This window comes from Candoia aspera, chromosome 4 (genome assembly GCF_035149785.1).
Source record: "Candoia aspera isolate rCanAsp1 chromosome 4, rCanAsp1.hap2, whole genome shotgun sequence".
Lineage (NCBI taxonomy): Eukaryota > Metazoa > Chordata > Lepidosauria > Squamata > Boidae > Candoia > Candoia aspera.
In genome coordinates, this window is record NC_086156.1 from 86458241 (window position 1) to 86472432 (window position 14192).

A 14192-nucleotide genomic window follows, 5' to 3' on the forward strand; every position below is an offset into this window, starting at 1 on the left:
CTGTGGTTTGTAGCCTGCCCATTCTCCTTCCCCTCCAGAAAGGAAGTGCACACTCGTCCCATTTTTGAAGAAAACGTCAGAAAAATTAACATCTCTGGTCCTCCAGTGTATTTACGTGGGGAGAACGTAGTGTGCTCTACTGCTGTTGATTCAGCGCTAGCATTTATATAGCACCAAAAATAAAATGTGTTATTCCCCCTCCACCCCACCATCTGGAAAGGCCCTTAATGATGCATGTGTTGCCTTTCCATCCCTGGATTGTCTTCTATGTTGCATTGATTTGCAGTTCTTTGGCTTCATACATTGATTTTTGCACTTTCCCCTGCAGCATCTCTTGATATATTTCTGTGTCTGGGCTGGATTCCCTAAGCTAGCACATTTCATCCATGGTGACAGCAAAGAACACCTTCCCTTCCAGGGCAGTAGGTTCAGGTTTTGCTCTTGAGAAGATTTTTATATTTTATTGCATGAATTTTCCTCCAGATGATGGAGAATCATGTTCTCTGAGCTAGTTCCATCCATCCATCCATCCATCCTTTCCTCAGAGCATCCTCTTCTTCCCTGAGGTACTGTACATGTATTGGTCTTCCACTCGGTTAAACAGACTGATGCATCATTTTGTTTCATAGTGGGCAGCTTGATTAATTTCCCTTGATGTTGCATCGACTGGTGCATTTCCTCGATTGCTTCTTCCCTCTTCATAATGCATGCATGAAACTATCCTCTTTTTTGGGGTGGAGTTGTGCATCTCCAGGATAATTGATGTTTTTTCCAGACTGCTGTATTTTCGCAGGTTCAGGTGTTCCTCCAGGTAGTGCCTGCAGCCAGACCCTTCCTGAGCTGCATTTTCAGTGCCTTCTCTCTCAGCGAGTATTTGGTGCATTTTTACACCCTTGGCGACGTCTCTTTCTTTTTACCTGACGGCTGGGTTCCCTTCGATTAGTTAACAAGTGCTGGGATGTTTCTTTGGGCAGGGGCCCAAAGACTACTTGCTTTTTCGTTACTTCCCCCACCGGTTTTACCTGCGATGCATCTGATTTTTCTTCTCCTCCTCTTTCTCCCCCCTCATTTTTCCTGAAGAACCACCGAATGACATCATCCTCAAAGTCAGCCCCGCCCTCAGGCTTCCCCAATTGGCTTCTCATGTTCCCCTCCCGCCCACCACCTCCTCCATCCATTGGCTTGGCCTCCTTGCCACTCGGAGTCTGGCTTCCCCTCCCATCTCCACGAGTGGGCCGTATCTCAGGGGCTCTCCCGGAGTATGCGGGGAGTTCGTTGGTCAGAATACTCATCAGTCAGGGCTTTCTTAAAGGGCCAGGCGCACCGTAGCTTTGCGCTGGGCGAAGGGGCGGGATTGTCTCCTCCTTTAGCTCTCTGGATCTGCTTGGGCGGGCTAGAGGGGGGCGCCAGGCGGTGGCCGACCGGCCGGCCGGGAGGGAGGGATGCCGGAGCTGGGGAGTGGATTCCCCCGGGGGGACGGGATCCGTCCCTGAAAGCCGGGAGAGGGGGCTACGCATCAGCACCCCCGGCTGTCTCCTGCATCCCTCTTGGATCAGCACCATCACCAGCAGAAGCAGCGCCGCCTCCCCCGCCTGCTGCAAAGGCAGGTAAGAACCGGGTTCGGGAACTCCCGTCCCCTCCCTGGAAACCTGCGCTGCGCCCCGCTGCTTCCGACCTCTCCGTCCTTTCTCGGGGTGCCTCGCCTCCTCACGTACCGGCTGCTCCTAGGCTGCCACCGGAACCTCTGCTCCTTCTCCCTCTCGCAGCCGCGCTGCCCAAAACCGTCCGGCTCTGCATCTCTCCTTCCCTCCCCCTCCCTTAGCCCTTTCGCCTCAATGTCTCACTGGCTTCCGCATCCCCGGGCTCCCGACGGCTCCCATTGCTCTCCACCACCCGCGCCGCTTCACTCTCACCCTCCTTGCTTTGCACCTAGAGCACCTGCGTCTTTCCCACGCACGCTGCACTGAGCCTCAAAAAGACCCCCCCGCATACACCGGCGAGGTCCCATCAGCCACAGCATCCACAATTTGTCTTTCCCCCCTCAGCCATCCCAATTCTCTGATAAGCTCTGGGCATCTCCATTTCGCTGTCCAACCCAACCACCAAGGCTCCCGAGCCGTTCTCATGAGATTGTCTCTTGCCTGTTCCCTTTTGCCTAACCTCCCCCCTCAGCCACGTTGTCTGCTACCTCCTCCTATCCTTTTCTGAGTGCCGCCGCCCCCCCCCCCCCCCGCCAGCATGCAACCAGCTCCCAGCATCTTTCCTCCTGGAATCTTCTAAAACCCTAGCACCTAACCCAGACTCACATTCCTCCCCATCTCTCTGTCCACCCAGGCCCACCACCTCCCAAAAGGATGGTGGACTCAGGGGCCCAACCCTGGTGATTTCCATGAGGCCCTGCATGGGAGGGGGCTTCTGCCACTGGCAGCCTTTTGAATTCCCACCCCAAAATCCCATGCATCCCACCCATTTGCCTCATGTCATTAGCTCAGCAAAATCCCTCTGTCTTTCTCAGGGGCCTCTCTCCATCAACATCTCCTGAGTTCTATCTGTGAACCTCTCATCTTCATAGATCCCAATCCATGAGAAAAGAAGGCTTTATGAATAGCTGTTCACCTTCTCACCCACCTTGCCTGTGTTCTGCTCAGCTGTCATCCCCTACACCCTCACCTACCTCCACAGAGAACTTTTGGGTTACACCCCCCAACTGCATCCCCCAATAGCCCTCTTTTCTGATTTCATCCTAACTGGGCCTCCAAAGCCTCCCAAACTGAAAGGTACTCCCAGGTTTCCACCTCATGCTTACCCATTGCCTCTACTTTGTCTCCCACTTTAGCCAACATCTCCTCACCTTCCTACCTCCATTTGTCTACAAAACCCACATTTATGCCTAAGCAGCCTTGGTGCCCTTTGCCAAAGGGGTCTGTATTCTATTCTATCTTACACCCTCTTAGGAACATGTGTCATATATCTATTCCAGCTCCATGTGATATTGCACTCATGGCACATCCCAGTTTTATCATGATGGTCCTATTCCATCATTCATGCCCATTTCAACAACTGTGTTCCCATAGTCCACAATTACAGACATTGCTGCTATTTTTTTCCCCAAGGCTACACCCATTCAAGACCTATAGCCCTAGATGCCTCCTGCCTTCTATCCCATGGCTGGATATGTGTGCCACACTAAGCAGTTATGTGTTTTGCTTGGTTGGGCTTAGTATGTTGCATGAATCCAATCATTGTAATTTATAAACCATGTTTGTAGCTTGCATAAGCTCAGTCAATGGTAGCTTATAGAACAAACCCTGGTTAAAACAACTATGGTTTAGCATGAAGTGTAAACCTAATCCAACTTTTGGTTCCACATCCATGCTTGCATCTAACCTCTTCCCAAACAGCCTCTGCTTCCAGCTCGGCATCACTCCATCTACCCACTAGTTTATTCTTCTCTTTCCCCTTTGGCCCTTCCATATATATCAGATCAGTGTTTTGGTCGTTCATTCATTCATTCTGCCTACCTATGTGTTCATCTCTCAAACATCTGCACTGAATTCTCTTCAGATGTAATTCCTTTTTCCCAGATGTCTGCCTGGAAATCCCTTCCTTGCATCCACAGACCCAGACATTGTGTCTGTTGGGTCAGCTGCTTCTGCTAAGGCTCCCTCTGCTATATATGAGGCCATTGCACTATAATATACAGAAAAAAGAACATGTATGATGCATTTATTCTTTGATAGCACAAAATATTAGGGGTCTGTCTTAAAGCTCAGAGTATCTAGTAGCAGTCAATACATTACAATTTCTTTTCCAAAGCCTAACATTCTTTATATGCAGGTTAAGAGTTGGGGTGTCTCCTCTTGTGATCTCCCGGGGTTACATTTTCCATCCTCATTGCATGCCCACTGGAAGGGTTGATGGATTTACTGTCTGCTTTCCACTTTTACCGTCAAAGGTTTGACAGCCTTCCAGTTATTTTTGATGAACCTATATGGCCCAAATGAAGATACTGTATGGTCAGACACCTGCAGACAGACTCACAAGCATGCTTCATGAATCACCTCTTTCTCACAGCTGTGCTCATACAAGTTGTTGATAAGAAACATATTTTCAGGAGAGTTTCTCAGCTCTGCTCATACAAATGTTCATGTGAAATATGTTTGCAGGGAGGGCATTTCCCACTTTTGTGGACAGAATACACACGTACTGACATAGATTCATGCTTGTGTACAACAATGACCAGTGTTGTACAATGACCCAATCAGATTACATGAATATTTGAATGTGCACATCTGAACAGAAGAATTATTCCTTTACATACTTGCAAACAGTGAAATGAATGTATCCATTTAGAGATTATATGCTAGGGGTAGACCTCTGCTACAACATGTGTGAGCAGAGGTGTTGGAAAATACTAAAAAAACAGTATTAGTATTAGGTGTTCAAAGCTCTTTTCTATGCATATTTGTTCTAAGTATACATCTTTAGAGATGTATGTCCACATTAGGTGTGACATGCATCTCATCAGTATGTCAAGGTGAATGTAGTTGAATGATATGTGCTTCTGAACAAACTGGTAATGAACTCAAAACATAGTTTCTTGCAGGTGTCTAGAAATCACAGCAATGGATAGGTTCCCCCATAATAAATATATTATTATTTTTGCTATATAAAAATAGCATTCATGCTTTACTGCTTTACCAAAGGTGTAGTTAAAATATGGAGTTCATTGCCATCAACTATGGCTTTTAAAGAGGACTTGACAATTTCATGGAGGAGGTTATTAGTGACCAGTAATCTTGATTACCTCTTACCTCTTAGAGCACAGGAGGCATACCTTAAAGACTAGCTGCTGGAGAGCAACAATGGAAGAAGATTGCCATGCAGTCCTACTTCTACGTTTCTCAAATGCACTTGCTTGGCCCTTGTGTGGTTGAACTAAGATGAGCTCTTGGCCTGATCCACCTGGGCGCTTCTTCTGTTTTTATACCTCTGCAGTGACCCTGATTTTGTTGACATGCTCCAAGACACACTTTCCAGTTGTAAACTCACAAATAAATATGAAGACTGCTCCTGGGTTTGACAGGTGCTATCTTTGTTCTGCCATATGGCTATGTGTGAATCCAACCTAAGCTGTGGCAGGCAACGATGCTCTGGTAGAGGCAAATGGAAGTCGGCACTATTGCACAAGCATAATTTGAGCACCTCCGCCCCTGCCCCAATCCTAGCAGTGTGTGAAGGCATTTATAGGCTAAGTGTGAATATGATGAAATTCTATATTAAGTTCCAAATATATTCAAGTTTCTCACACACAATAAACTCATGTTAAACTGCTTTTAAGTTAGGTTAGCATAATTTGGGTTGATTTTGCTGGTTTCTTTTCTCTCATTCTATATGAAAAAGTCTCTAGATTTAGTACTGATGATATGATTTTTAAGGCCTTTGTAATCCACTTTGTTTATTCTTGTCTGCAAGTCTGATGAAGAGAGACTATATGAATCATCTTGCCGTGGTCTTCCCCATGAGCTTCAATTGCCATAGTTCTGTGCGTAAGTTCCTATTATGGAGTCCTTGGTGCTCTCTGAGCTTGCCAACCAACCTTGCCAACCAACTCCACAGTTCAACCCTGAGCTACAGATATTCTCTTTGATTGGAAGTTCCTATCCCTTGATTGTTGTGTGCCAAATAAATGTAGAAGTCCATGTCAGAGTTATCTGCTGGACTGTAGCATGGACGCAACAAAAATGTCTTCCTGGGCTCTGTAGTTTCACCTGCCTGGTCGCTTTGGGTAGGTTACTGCTGTGTCTTACCTGTAGATTGCTACAGCTGCTTCGTGGGTTCTTAGTCTTGGAGAAAAAGAAGGGTGTTTTATGTGGTGAGACTAAGTATGCAACAAGATACTGTAAGGCCTCAGCACTCCCCAGCTTTCTTCGGTGAGCTCTTTCGTTGGCTTGAGGTGAGGGACAGGCATTGAGGCTCACTTTTGATCTGTTCTGCTTTCTATTTCTCTACTGGTAGGGATTGTTCCAGGTTTCCTCAGGGCTCAGCTTCAGTTGTTGTGATTTGTGGCAGTGACTGGCCCTTGAATAGTTGAGATCTCTTTTACTGAAGCAAATGCATTCCCTTCTTCTGAGTCCTGCCTGTATCTTTTTCAGGCAGCTCTGGAAGGTAATAGAATATCTCCAGCTATTGCAACATGCATCAGACCAAAAGAGGTTTTTCCAAGTGTAGGATTCCTAAGTAACAGTGCTGAAATTTGTTTGATTGGCCAGGTAGAGTATCCAGAGTTAAAACCTTATATTGTGCTCTTTAGCAGCCTAAAGCAGCTGGAGGGAAGATGTGGCTTTGGCAAAGTGCAGAACATCTTTCTCTCACCTCAAAAAGACTTCTGAACACCTAGGATTTATAGAAAGGGTCTTTAGATCAAGGAATGTGGCTTTGAGGCAGGGTTGAGGCTGAATAGCTTGCTTGCAATATATGGTGTGTGTGCATGTTGAATTTAAATTAGTGTGTGTTGAAAAAAGATGTGTTGAAAATAAATGAATGAAGAGGCTGATGGAGGGGCAGCAGGATCTGCTAAGTTCCATAATTTATTTTATTTTATTTTTAAATTTATATGGAGCCCTCTTTTGGTCCACTTAAAAGCCCGGAGCTGGGTTTGCACAAAACACTATGCTAAGCTAACACTGAGTAGCATAGTTTATGATTCAGGATGTTGTGGGGACCAGGCCATCCATTCAGCCATAGTACTTGGAGGCCAAGAGGTTATAAAACACAAAGCAGTTGTGTTTTGTTAACCTGGGTTCAGTGTGCTGTCTGACCCCATCCATTCTGTGACTGAAGACTGGACGACTAAATGAACCTGCTATTCCTCAGAGTCATCCCTGCTCTGTTTATTACGCCATAGTTTATATCTACAGCTCTGTGGATATAAAGCTTTACATTTACAGCTGTGTCCTTTTATTTCCCAAAGCCCCTGTCCCCATTAGCTATCTGACTCCCCATACCACTTTATTGTGTCCTCCCTACCATGATAAAGGTGTAGCATGTTTGGTGAATTCAGCCAGGATCTTCTTTATTCTGTCTGGAAACAGCTGCTTAATTTTTTTGTCTCTATCACACAAGCAAAATATTCTGCTCAGGGTCAGCCTCTATGTGCATATGTATTCATGTGCTTGCAAAAAAGATCAGAATAATATATCTTCCTGTGCAGCGCACTCATGTCTATGTAACTAGGGCTGTGGGGCTTGGCCTGAAATTACCTAGCTAGTCCAGTTGAAGTAGTATTTGAACCAAAAGCTTTCCATGCAGAAAATGAAAGAAAAAGATATGATGAAGATGGCATAGCTGCGTTAGTTCAGGTATGTTTTGTGGAAGAGGCAGGGTTTTGAGAAGGGCCTGAATATGGAGGCTGTTCCAGACCTAGGACTTAGCTTGGCAGAAGGCGAAGGGGCAGGTATGTCATAGCAATGGTGCTGGAGAAGATGTGTGAACTGACAAAACGGGGAGCATTTTAGGACAAAGACTCAGTTCAGTGTGAACAGAGATAGTAGTTTTTTTTTTTTTAGAAGTGCCATTGCTTACAATGAATTAGGTTCCCTATCCAGAGTGTCAATAATCGCAAAAATAAAAGGAAAACGGGGATATGTACTGGTAACAAGAGGGCCATGTGTCCTAATTCATAGAAGGCCGTCATCTCTTTCAAGGGTTGTTGGTCCCGTGGAAAGATTTGTAAGAAGATGGAAGTCTTGAAGCTATCATTAATAGCTCTTGGACAGGGTCCTCAACTGACATACTCTTCCCATGGTGGCAAGATGCCTTGTATGTTTATTTAAATTATGCCAATTATTTTTAGATTGCCTTTAGAAGAAGTTTATTTATTTATTTATTATTCACATTTCTATCACCGCCCATCTCCCCCTAAAAGGGGGACTGGGCGGTTTACAATAAAATTCACCTTAAAACCTAACATCATAAAATCACCAATATTAAAATAATAAAAATATAAATATAGTTAGTATGTGCACAATTTGTGCAGATCTGTGTCTATTCTGCTCTGTTCTGTTCTGTTCTAGGGTGATGTGTCTCCTTCCTTTTTGCAGGATATAAGCATCACTCCACTTGAAGAGAAGGTAAAGGGCAGGAATAAAGGAATCATGCATTGTGGGGCAGATGAAAAGATTTAGGGAGATGTGATTGTGTTATTCCTTTCCTCCCTCCCCTCATCCTGATTGAGTTCAAATACGGTACTAAGCATGTTGTGTGAATGCAGGCATTGGGTCTGGAAAACATAGCTATCACTATTACTTTTTAATAATATTTCTGATCTACCCAATAATTGAAGTTTCTATGATGTACTGTGTGGTGCAAACTCATTGTGAACCTATTTCCTATATTGTAAGGGAAGGTAAGAATATTAAAGTTTATGGTGGATCTGACAATTGCACTAACACTCTTCCCCAACCTACTTTCCTCCAGAGGAGCTGGATTTCAGTCCCCATAATAGCCAATCAACTTTTGGAAGGCATCCGGTTGGGGGAAATTGTGCTGGATTGTTTGTATAATTCCATTATGATCAGAAGTAGACATATTTTATGCTTCAAGAACTTCCTTTTGGTTTGTACAATTTACTAGCCTCCTAAAATCCACTGATCAAAGCCTGATTGAAATTAGATTGGAGGAAGAAAATAGGAGGTGCAGCTGAGTCTATTTTATTTTATTACTTTTGCGTGCAAATAGAAACCTGCATCTGAATTATACAGATTGGGGAATTTGAACACAAATCTCTAGCAGAGTTCCAAAAGCAACTAAATGATTTAAAGTTTCCTGAGAGTAAGTGGTAAGGGATTAGCATAAAGCTAGACTTTGCATATTTTAGTGTATGTGTTTAATTTTCCATTTTAATTGCTTTTGTTAAAGTGCTGCTACGTTGAAAACCTTGTTGATCTACTGCATATCATCCAGAGACCTACCAGTAAATCCTGTTCTACCTTCTGTGAATCTTTGATCTTTGTGCCTGGTACTTGCACAGAGAACAGGAATGACAACTCTCTACCCAAAGAATTGGCACAGGACTAAATTGTATAGAACTTTGGATCAACAATAAGCTACACTGTTCCTGGCAATTTCCCTACATCCTCATAGGAGCCTATTCTGTCTGTAGTGAGAATATTGCACCAGAGACCACGTGGAGACCCTTGGAATTTTCAGCCATGCCTTTTCCCACATTCCTCTGGTACTTACTTATAGGGTGTGTTCACACAATAGATGCTACCCATAATTAACCTGACCATGATTTATTAAATTTTCTGATTTTACATGGCACATAGAGTCATAAACTAACTAGATGAGCTGAATTTGCTCCACGTGGTTGGCTAAAATATGGTCAGTGAGTTTATGGTTCCATGCATTGTGTGAACACAGCCATTTACTTATTTAATTTATACCTTGCCTTTCTACAATTTCAGGGTTACACTGACATTTTTGTTCACCTTAGCGTTTGAGAGCTTATGATGACGTAATTGAATTATTTCTGGTTGCTATTGTTTTATTTGTTTTATTATTGTATGTTATTGTATGTTATTTTAAATATACAAAGCCTAGAAATCTATCATTTGACAGGGAACACATAAATATTTTAAATATATAAATAAATAGCAACATGTAAAATGTAAAAATCCAGTAGGAAAAAATAAAGTAAAACGAGATTAAATGATGTAGTGCATAAATCAACAAATAATAATACATAGTGAATCCTCTTAAACACCAGGCTGAACTAAAAAAAAGTTTGTCTGCTAATAGAAGACATAGTTCTGGTTCCTTCCCACTATCTGAAAGATATCAGTCCTCCAAACTAAATAATGTGGACTGCTTTGTTGCAATGTTTTGTGCAGCATCTAGTACATTAGAATAAATTTGATAAGTCAAGTACAGAATGAAACTGGTTTGCTGGATAGCAAGTAAGCATCTTGCCTAATATTCATAACTCAGTGTAAAATTTACAACTCTGTAGTATGCTAAACAAACGAACACTGGAGCTCTTTGTACATCTTACTTGCCTTTCTAAACTTTTATCCAATGAAAGGCATTACTATTATAAAATATGCACCATGTTTTGAATATTAAAAAGAGCTATATGAATGCTAAGCTGTCTACCAGTTTTAACAGGGAAGGAATGGTTTAGTTTGTTGTAAGCTTGTTTGAAGCTTACTTTGCTGAACTAATTTGTGAATCAGGCCTTTAGAGATCTATGGCTACTGGGTTATACTTCTGGAAGTAAAAGACAGGCAGTATAACTCTTGGATATCAGCTAATCTGTGGCACCCAGAACTGAGACTGAATTGGCTCTGGGACACTTCCTCAATCGATTGCCTCTATCTACTTTAGATTATAACTCTCACCTTCTCCTAGGCAGTATAGACAATGGTCAGTAGCGATAAGAGTTGCTGTTCAAAGCATCTGCACAGGACCGGTTGGGAAAGACAGGTCTAGAGAGTGACTAGCCCTGAGATGGGGCTGGAAATCAAGGATAGGGCGAGGCTGGGTTGGTTTCTGGCATCTCTACTTCCCCAACCAGCTGAACTTCATGCCTGCCCCATGATTTGGCTCCTCTCCCCATCTGCCCACAAAGTTAATTATTTCAAGCTCTTATCCTTCAATTCTTCTCCTCCATTAGCAGCCCAATGCTGACGAGGAACCAATATTTTGGCTTGGGAGGCGGTGACAAAAGTGCGTACTGACTGTGGTAACATCCCTGATCCCATTATTCCCATTTGTAATAAATTAGCAGAAATATGTGTGTCGTCTTGTCAGCTGATTCCAGGCCCTGTGGCTGTAAGTTTCTTTTCCGTTTCCTCCCCCCAAGAGCTGTTCTTCTAGACTAGCGTTCGTAGCTGTCTGAGTTCAATTTATCTTGCCACGTCAAATGCTTGAAGCTATGGTGGGTTTTGGCACACAGGCTTCAGCCTTCCTTTCTAGGGTCCTTAGCCCTTTTCCTGACTCCCCCTCAAAATACCCCCTCTGTGTCTGTTTACCTCTCTGGGACTCTGATTCCTGCGTCGGCTTAGACTATCCTACTACCACCAAGAAAGGCGATCTGAATTTAAGGCAATCCCCCTAAATAAAGATTAGACAGAAAAGGCACATCTGCCTTTGTTATCATGTTGTCACCAAATCCAAGACAATTCTCTCATGTTAAAAGGGAATTATTTGGGGAAAATATTGAGTCTTCCTTTCAAGATGTACTGAGACCTTCTCAATGTAGGCCAGGATGGGAATCTTATGGCCCTCTTGATGTTGCTCAGCTTCAAGCAGTTTTCATCAGCTTGGCCAATAGTAAGGGATGCTGGAAATTGTAGCTTATACCATTTGGAGAAGTCCACCATTCCTTATAGCTGACCTAGATCAATATGGTTGTTCTGAATGGCAGTAACAGCCCATGGTCTTAAGCAATGGCTTCTTCCATTTGCTTTGATTCAGTCCTTTTATTCAAGTTGCCTACTATTGAACTGGAGACTCTCATTGTGCAAAGTAAATGTTCTTCACTTAAGCTATTATTCTACCAATGGCTACCTGATCAAAATTCCGGTTGATTCTTTTCCTACAGATTCTCATTTTCCCGGGTCTGTGATATCTGAAAGTTTTTCATTCTCTTTTTGCAGAACCTAGAGCTACTCTTCTGTTCCTTCCAGAGGAGCCCCAAGGGCATCCCTCCCCACTCTGCTTGGCATGATGATGTGCGAGGTGATGCCGACCATCAGTGAGGACAACCGCCGTGGTTCAGCCTATGGGGCTGACGATGCCAATTTCGAGCAACTCATGGTCAACATGTTGAATGAGCGAGAGCGGCTGCTGGAGACATTGCGTGACACCCAGGAAAGTTTGGCTACCTCCCAACTCCGCCTGCGTGAATTGGGCCATGAGAAGGAATCACTCCAGCGCCAGCTCAACATTGCCCTCCCACAGGTCAGGAATGGGGAAGTGAGAATAAGAGCTGGAAGGCTACAGGGCTGTCGTGGGGGAACTGAGTGGTAGGGATCTCAAAACCTTTGCCAGTTGGAAAGACTGGCATCAGATGGGTTGGCCGAATGCACAGCATCGTGAGAGTGTCCCTGAGGTTCTTCTGTAGCTTTGGCAAAGTATATGTTTGGTGCTTGCATTAAGTAATTAATTCAGTTATTAATCTGAAATATTTTTATCCTGCTTTTTATTGGACAAGGCGTGCTTTTGTTTATTTGGGGACTCAGATTATAAGTGGTAGAAAAGATAAAAATCAGTGTCTTGAACTGCAGTGAAGTTCTTTGCTTTTACTAGATGACCAATTTGGAAACTACAAAAGTGTGATCCTGTTCTCCCTGGGCACAATATACCCTCTATTCATACTGTACTTTTGTTTAGTGTAAATTTAAGAATGTGCAGATTTTGAAAATATCCCTTTGGGTATCCTGTCTGATGTCACACATGGGCACCTATTGGATTGTGTCAATAAGCTCACCACCAATATGAGAACAGGCTTTTTTTTTTAACAGAAGAATGCATGTATTGGTGTCATCTTTTTCAGTCCTTTTAAGGACCTACAATGCACTTCCCAGCAATTAGACAGAACCCTAATATATAAAATGATTTTAGAAGCAAACACAGGAAATGTAGCAGCCAGAAGTTTCAATGAAGTAAAATTCAGAAAATGCTTCACAGAATAAGAATACAGTGATGTTATGCCTTGAAACTAGGGTTACCAGATATCTGAACAGGCCAAGGAGGACGTGGACAATTGGAAAGGAGGACCATGGTGGGAAGGAGGACATACTAGCTGTTTTTCTTGGCATCTGCAACAAAAATTACTGTGAAAAACTGCAAAAAAAAAAGTACTTAGGCCTACATATATGGTTTATGAAATTAGTTTTTCCAGCATCAGAAAGACCAGTTCTGCAATCACGATATTTTTTCCAACCTATATTTATTTTCAAGAACATTCTATGTTATTGATTCCAAATTAATATAGAACAACAACACACTTTTCAAATTTCACCACAGAAACATATGACAAGTCATGTGATCTACAGACTATGGAGATCATCGATTTGAAGGGGCTGGATTGAAGTCAATTGCTGGAATCAGGAAATAAATTAAATAACATAAATCTAGGCTGTCAAGTCTGTCGATGGACCAGGGAAAGAAAGAAAGAAACGAACAATTTACAAGGTCACAATACACAAAAATTAGAATGACTAATGCTGCTGAAACAGCACTCCCACCTCAACCCCCCCCCCCCAAGACACTAAAAAAGCTGGACAATGTTGGATTTTAATGCTATGCCTGTGGGACAGAGGACATGAGGATAGAAAGGAGGACATGTCCTCCTTTTGCTGGACATCTGGTAACCCTTCTTGAAGCTAACAACAAAGAAATCAGCCACATTTCTGATGGGAAGTAGTTCTCCATCTGTGGTGCCCTACGTTATGTGATCGCCAGCTTCACTTGCCTTACAATGAAATAGCAGTATCCCTGATTATTGTAATTCATGGTGGAAGGAACTGAGGTCCTCCAGGTATAAGATACCACCTTCCATCCACATAGTAATGGAGATGAAGAGTGATAAAGTTGAAGGCTAACAGTCTGCAGATTTCCCACCTCATGACAATGGATTGGTGTTGATAATAACTTTTATTTGCATAGTACTGAGAAATGAATATGGATGCAGATGAAATGGGATTGGTCTAGTATGATTTGATAAGTGGATACACAAATATTCTGGCTAATTTATTTTATTAAACTTGTATGTTGCCTGATTCTCAATGACTCTGGGCTATTGCATTTTGCGCCAGATGTTGGTTCTAAACTGTTTCTGAGAAAAATCCTACATGCAAAGTGTTGCAGTAATCGAGGTGGTGGTGGTGGTGGTACATCTAAGGCCATGCCAGTGGTACACTCCTGAGTTCCTTTCACACCCACCTCCTGCTCCTCCAGACTAGGAGTGTGAGAAAATGTGAGTTCATCATCCGGACACAAATTATTAGTCAAACAATGATTCTCTAAGCAACTTGCAGATTTAATATTTGTATATATGAGCTTGATGCAAATAGGAGCTTGCCCCATTTTAACATGCGACTACTCACATTTTCTTTTCAAAAATATATATTTTTTTAGAGGTAAGTGGTTAGAGTTTTTCTCTTACTGCTGCAATAATAATTGTC

The 14192-nt window shown here is 42.9% G+C and overlaps 1 protein-coding gene across 3 annotated transcripts in view; it reads left to right on the top strand.

Annotated features, from left to right (window-relative positions):
* The first annotated feature begins 1411 nt into the window (after positions 1-1411).
* Positions 1412-14192, top strand: part of PPFIA3 (PTPRF interacting protein alpha 3) — a 56236-nt gene continuing 43455 nt past the window's right edge. For all 3 annotated transcript variants that reach the window (XM_063300932.1, XM_063300934.1, XM_063300933.1), the window contains exons 1-2: positions 1412-1607; positions 11661-11964. In XM_063300932.1, coding sequence (XP_063157002.1) covers positions 11728-11964 — 237 coding nt within the window. In that variant the 5' untranslated portion in view covers positions 1412-1607; positions 11661-11727. The remainder of the gene's footprint in view (positions 1608-11660; positions 11965-14192) is intronic.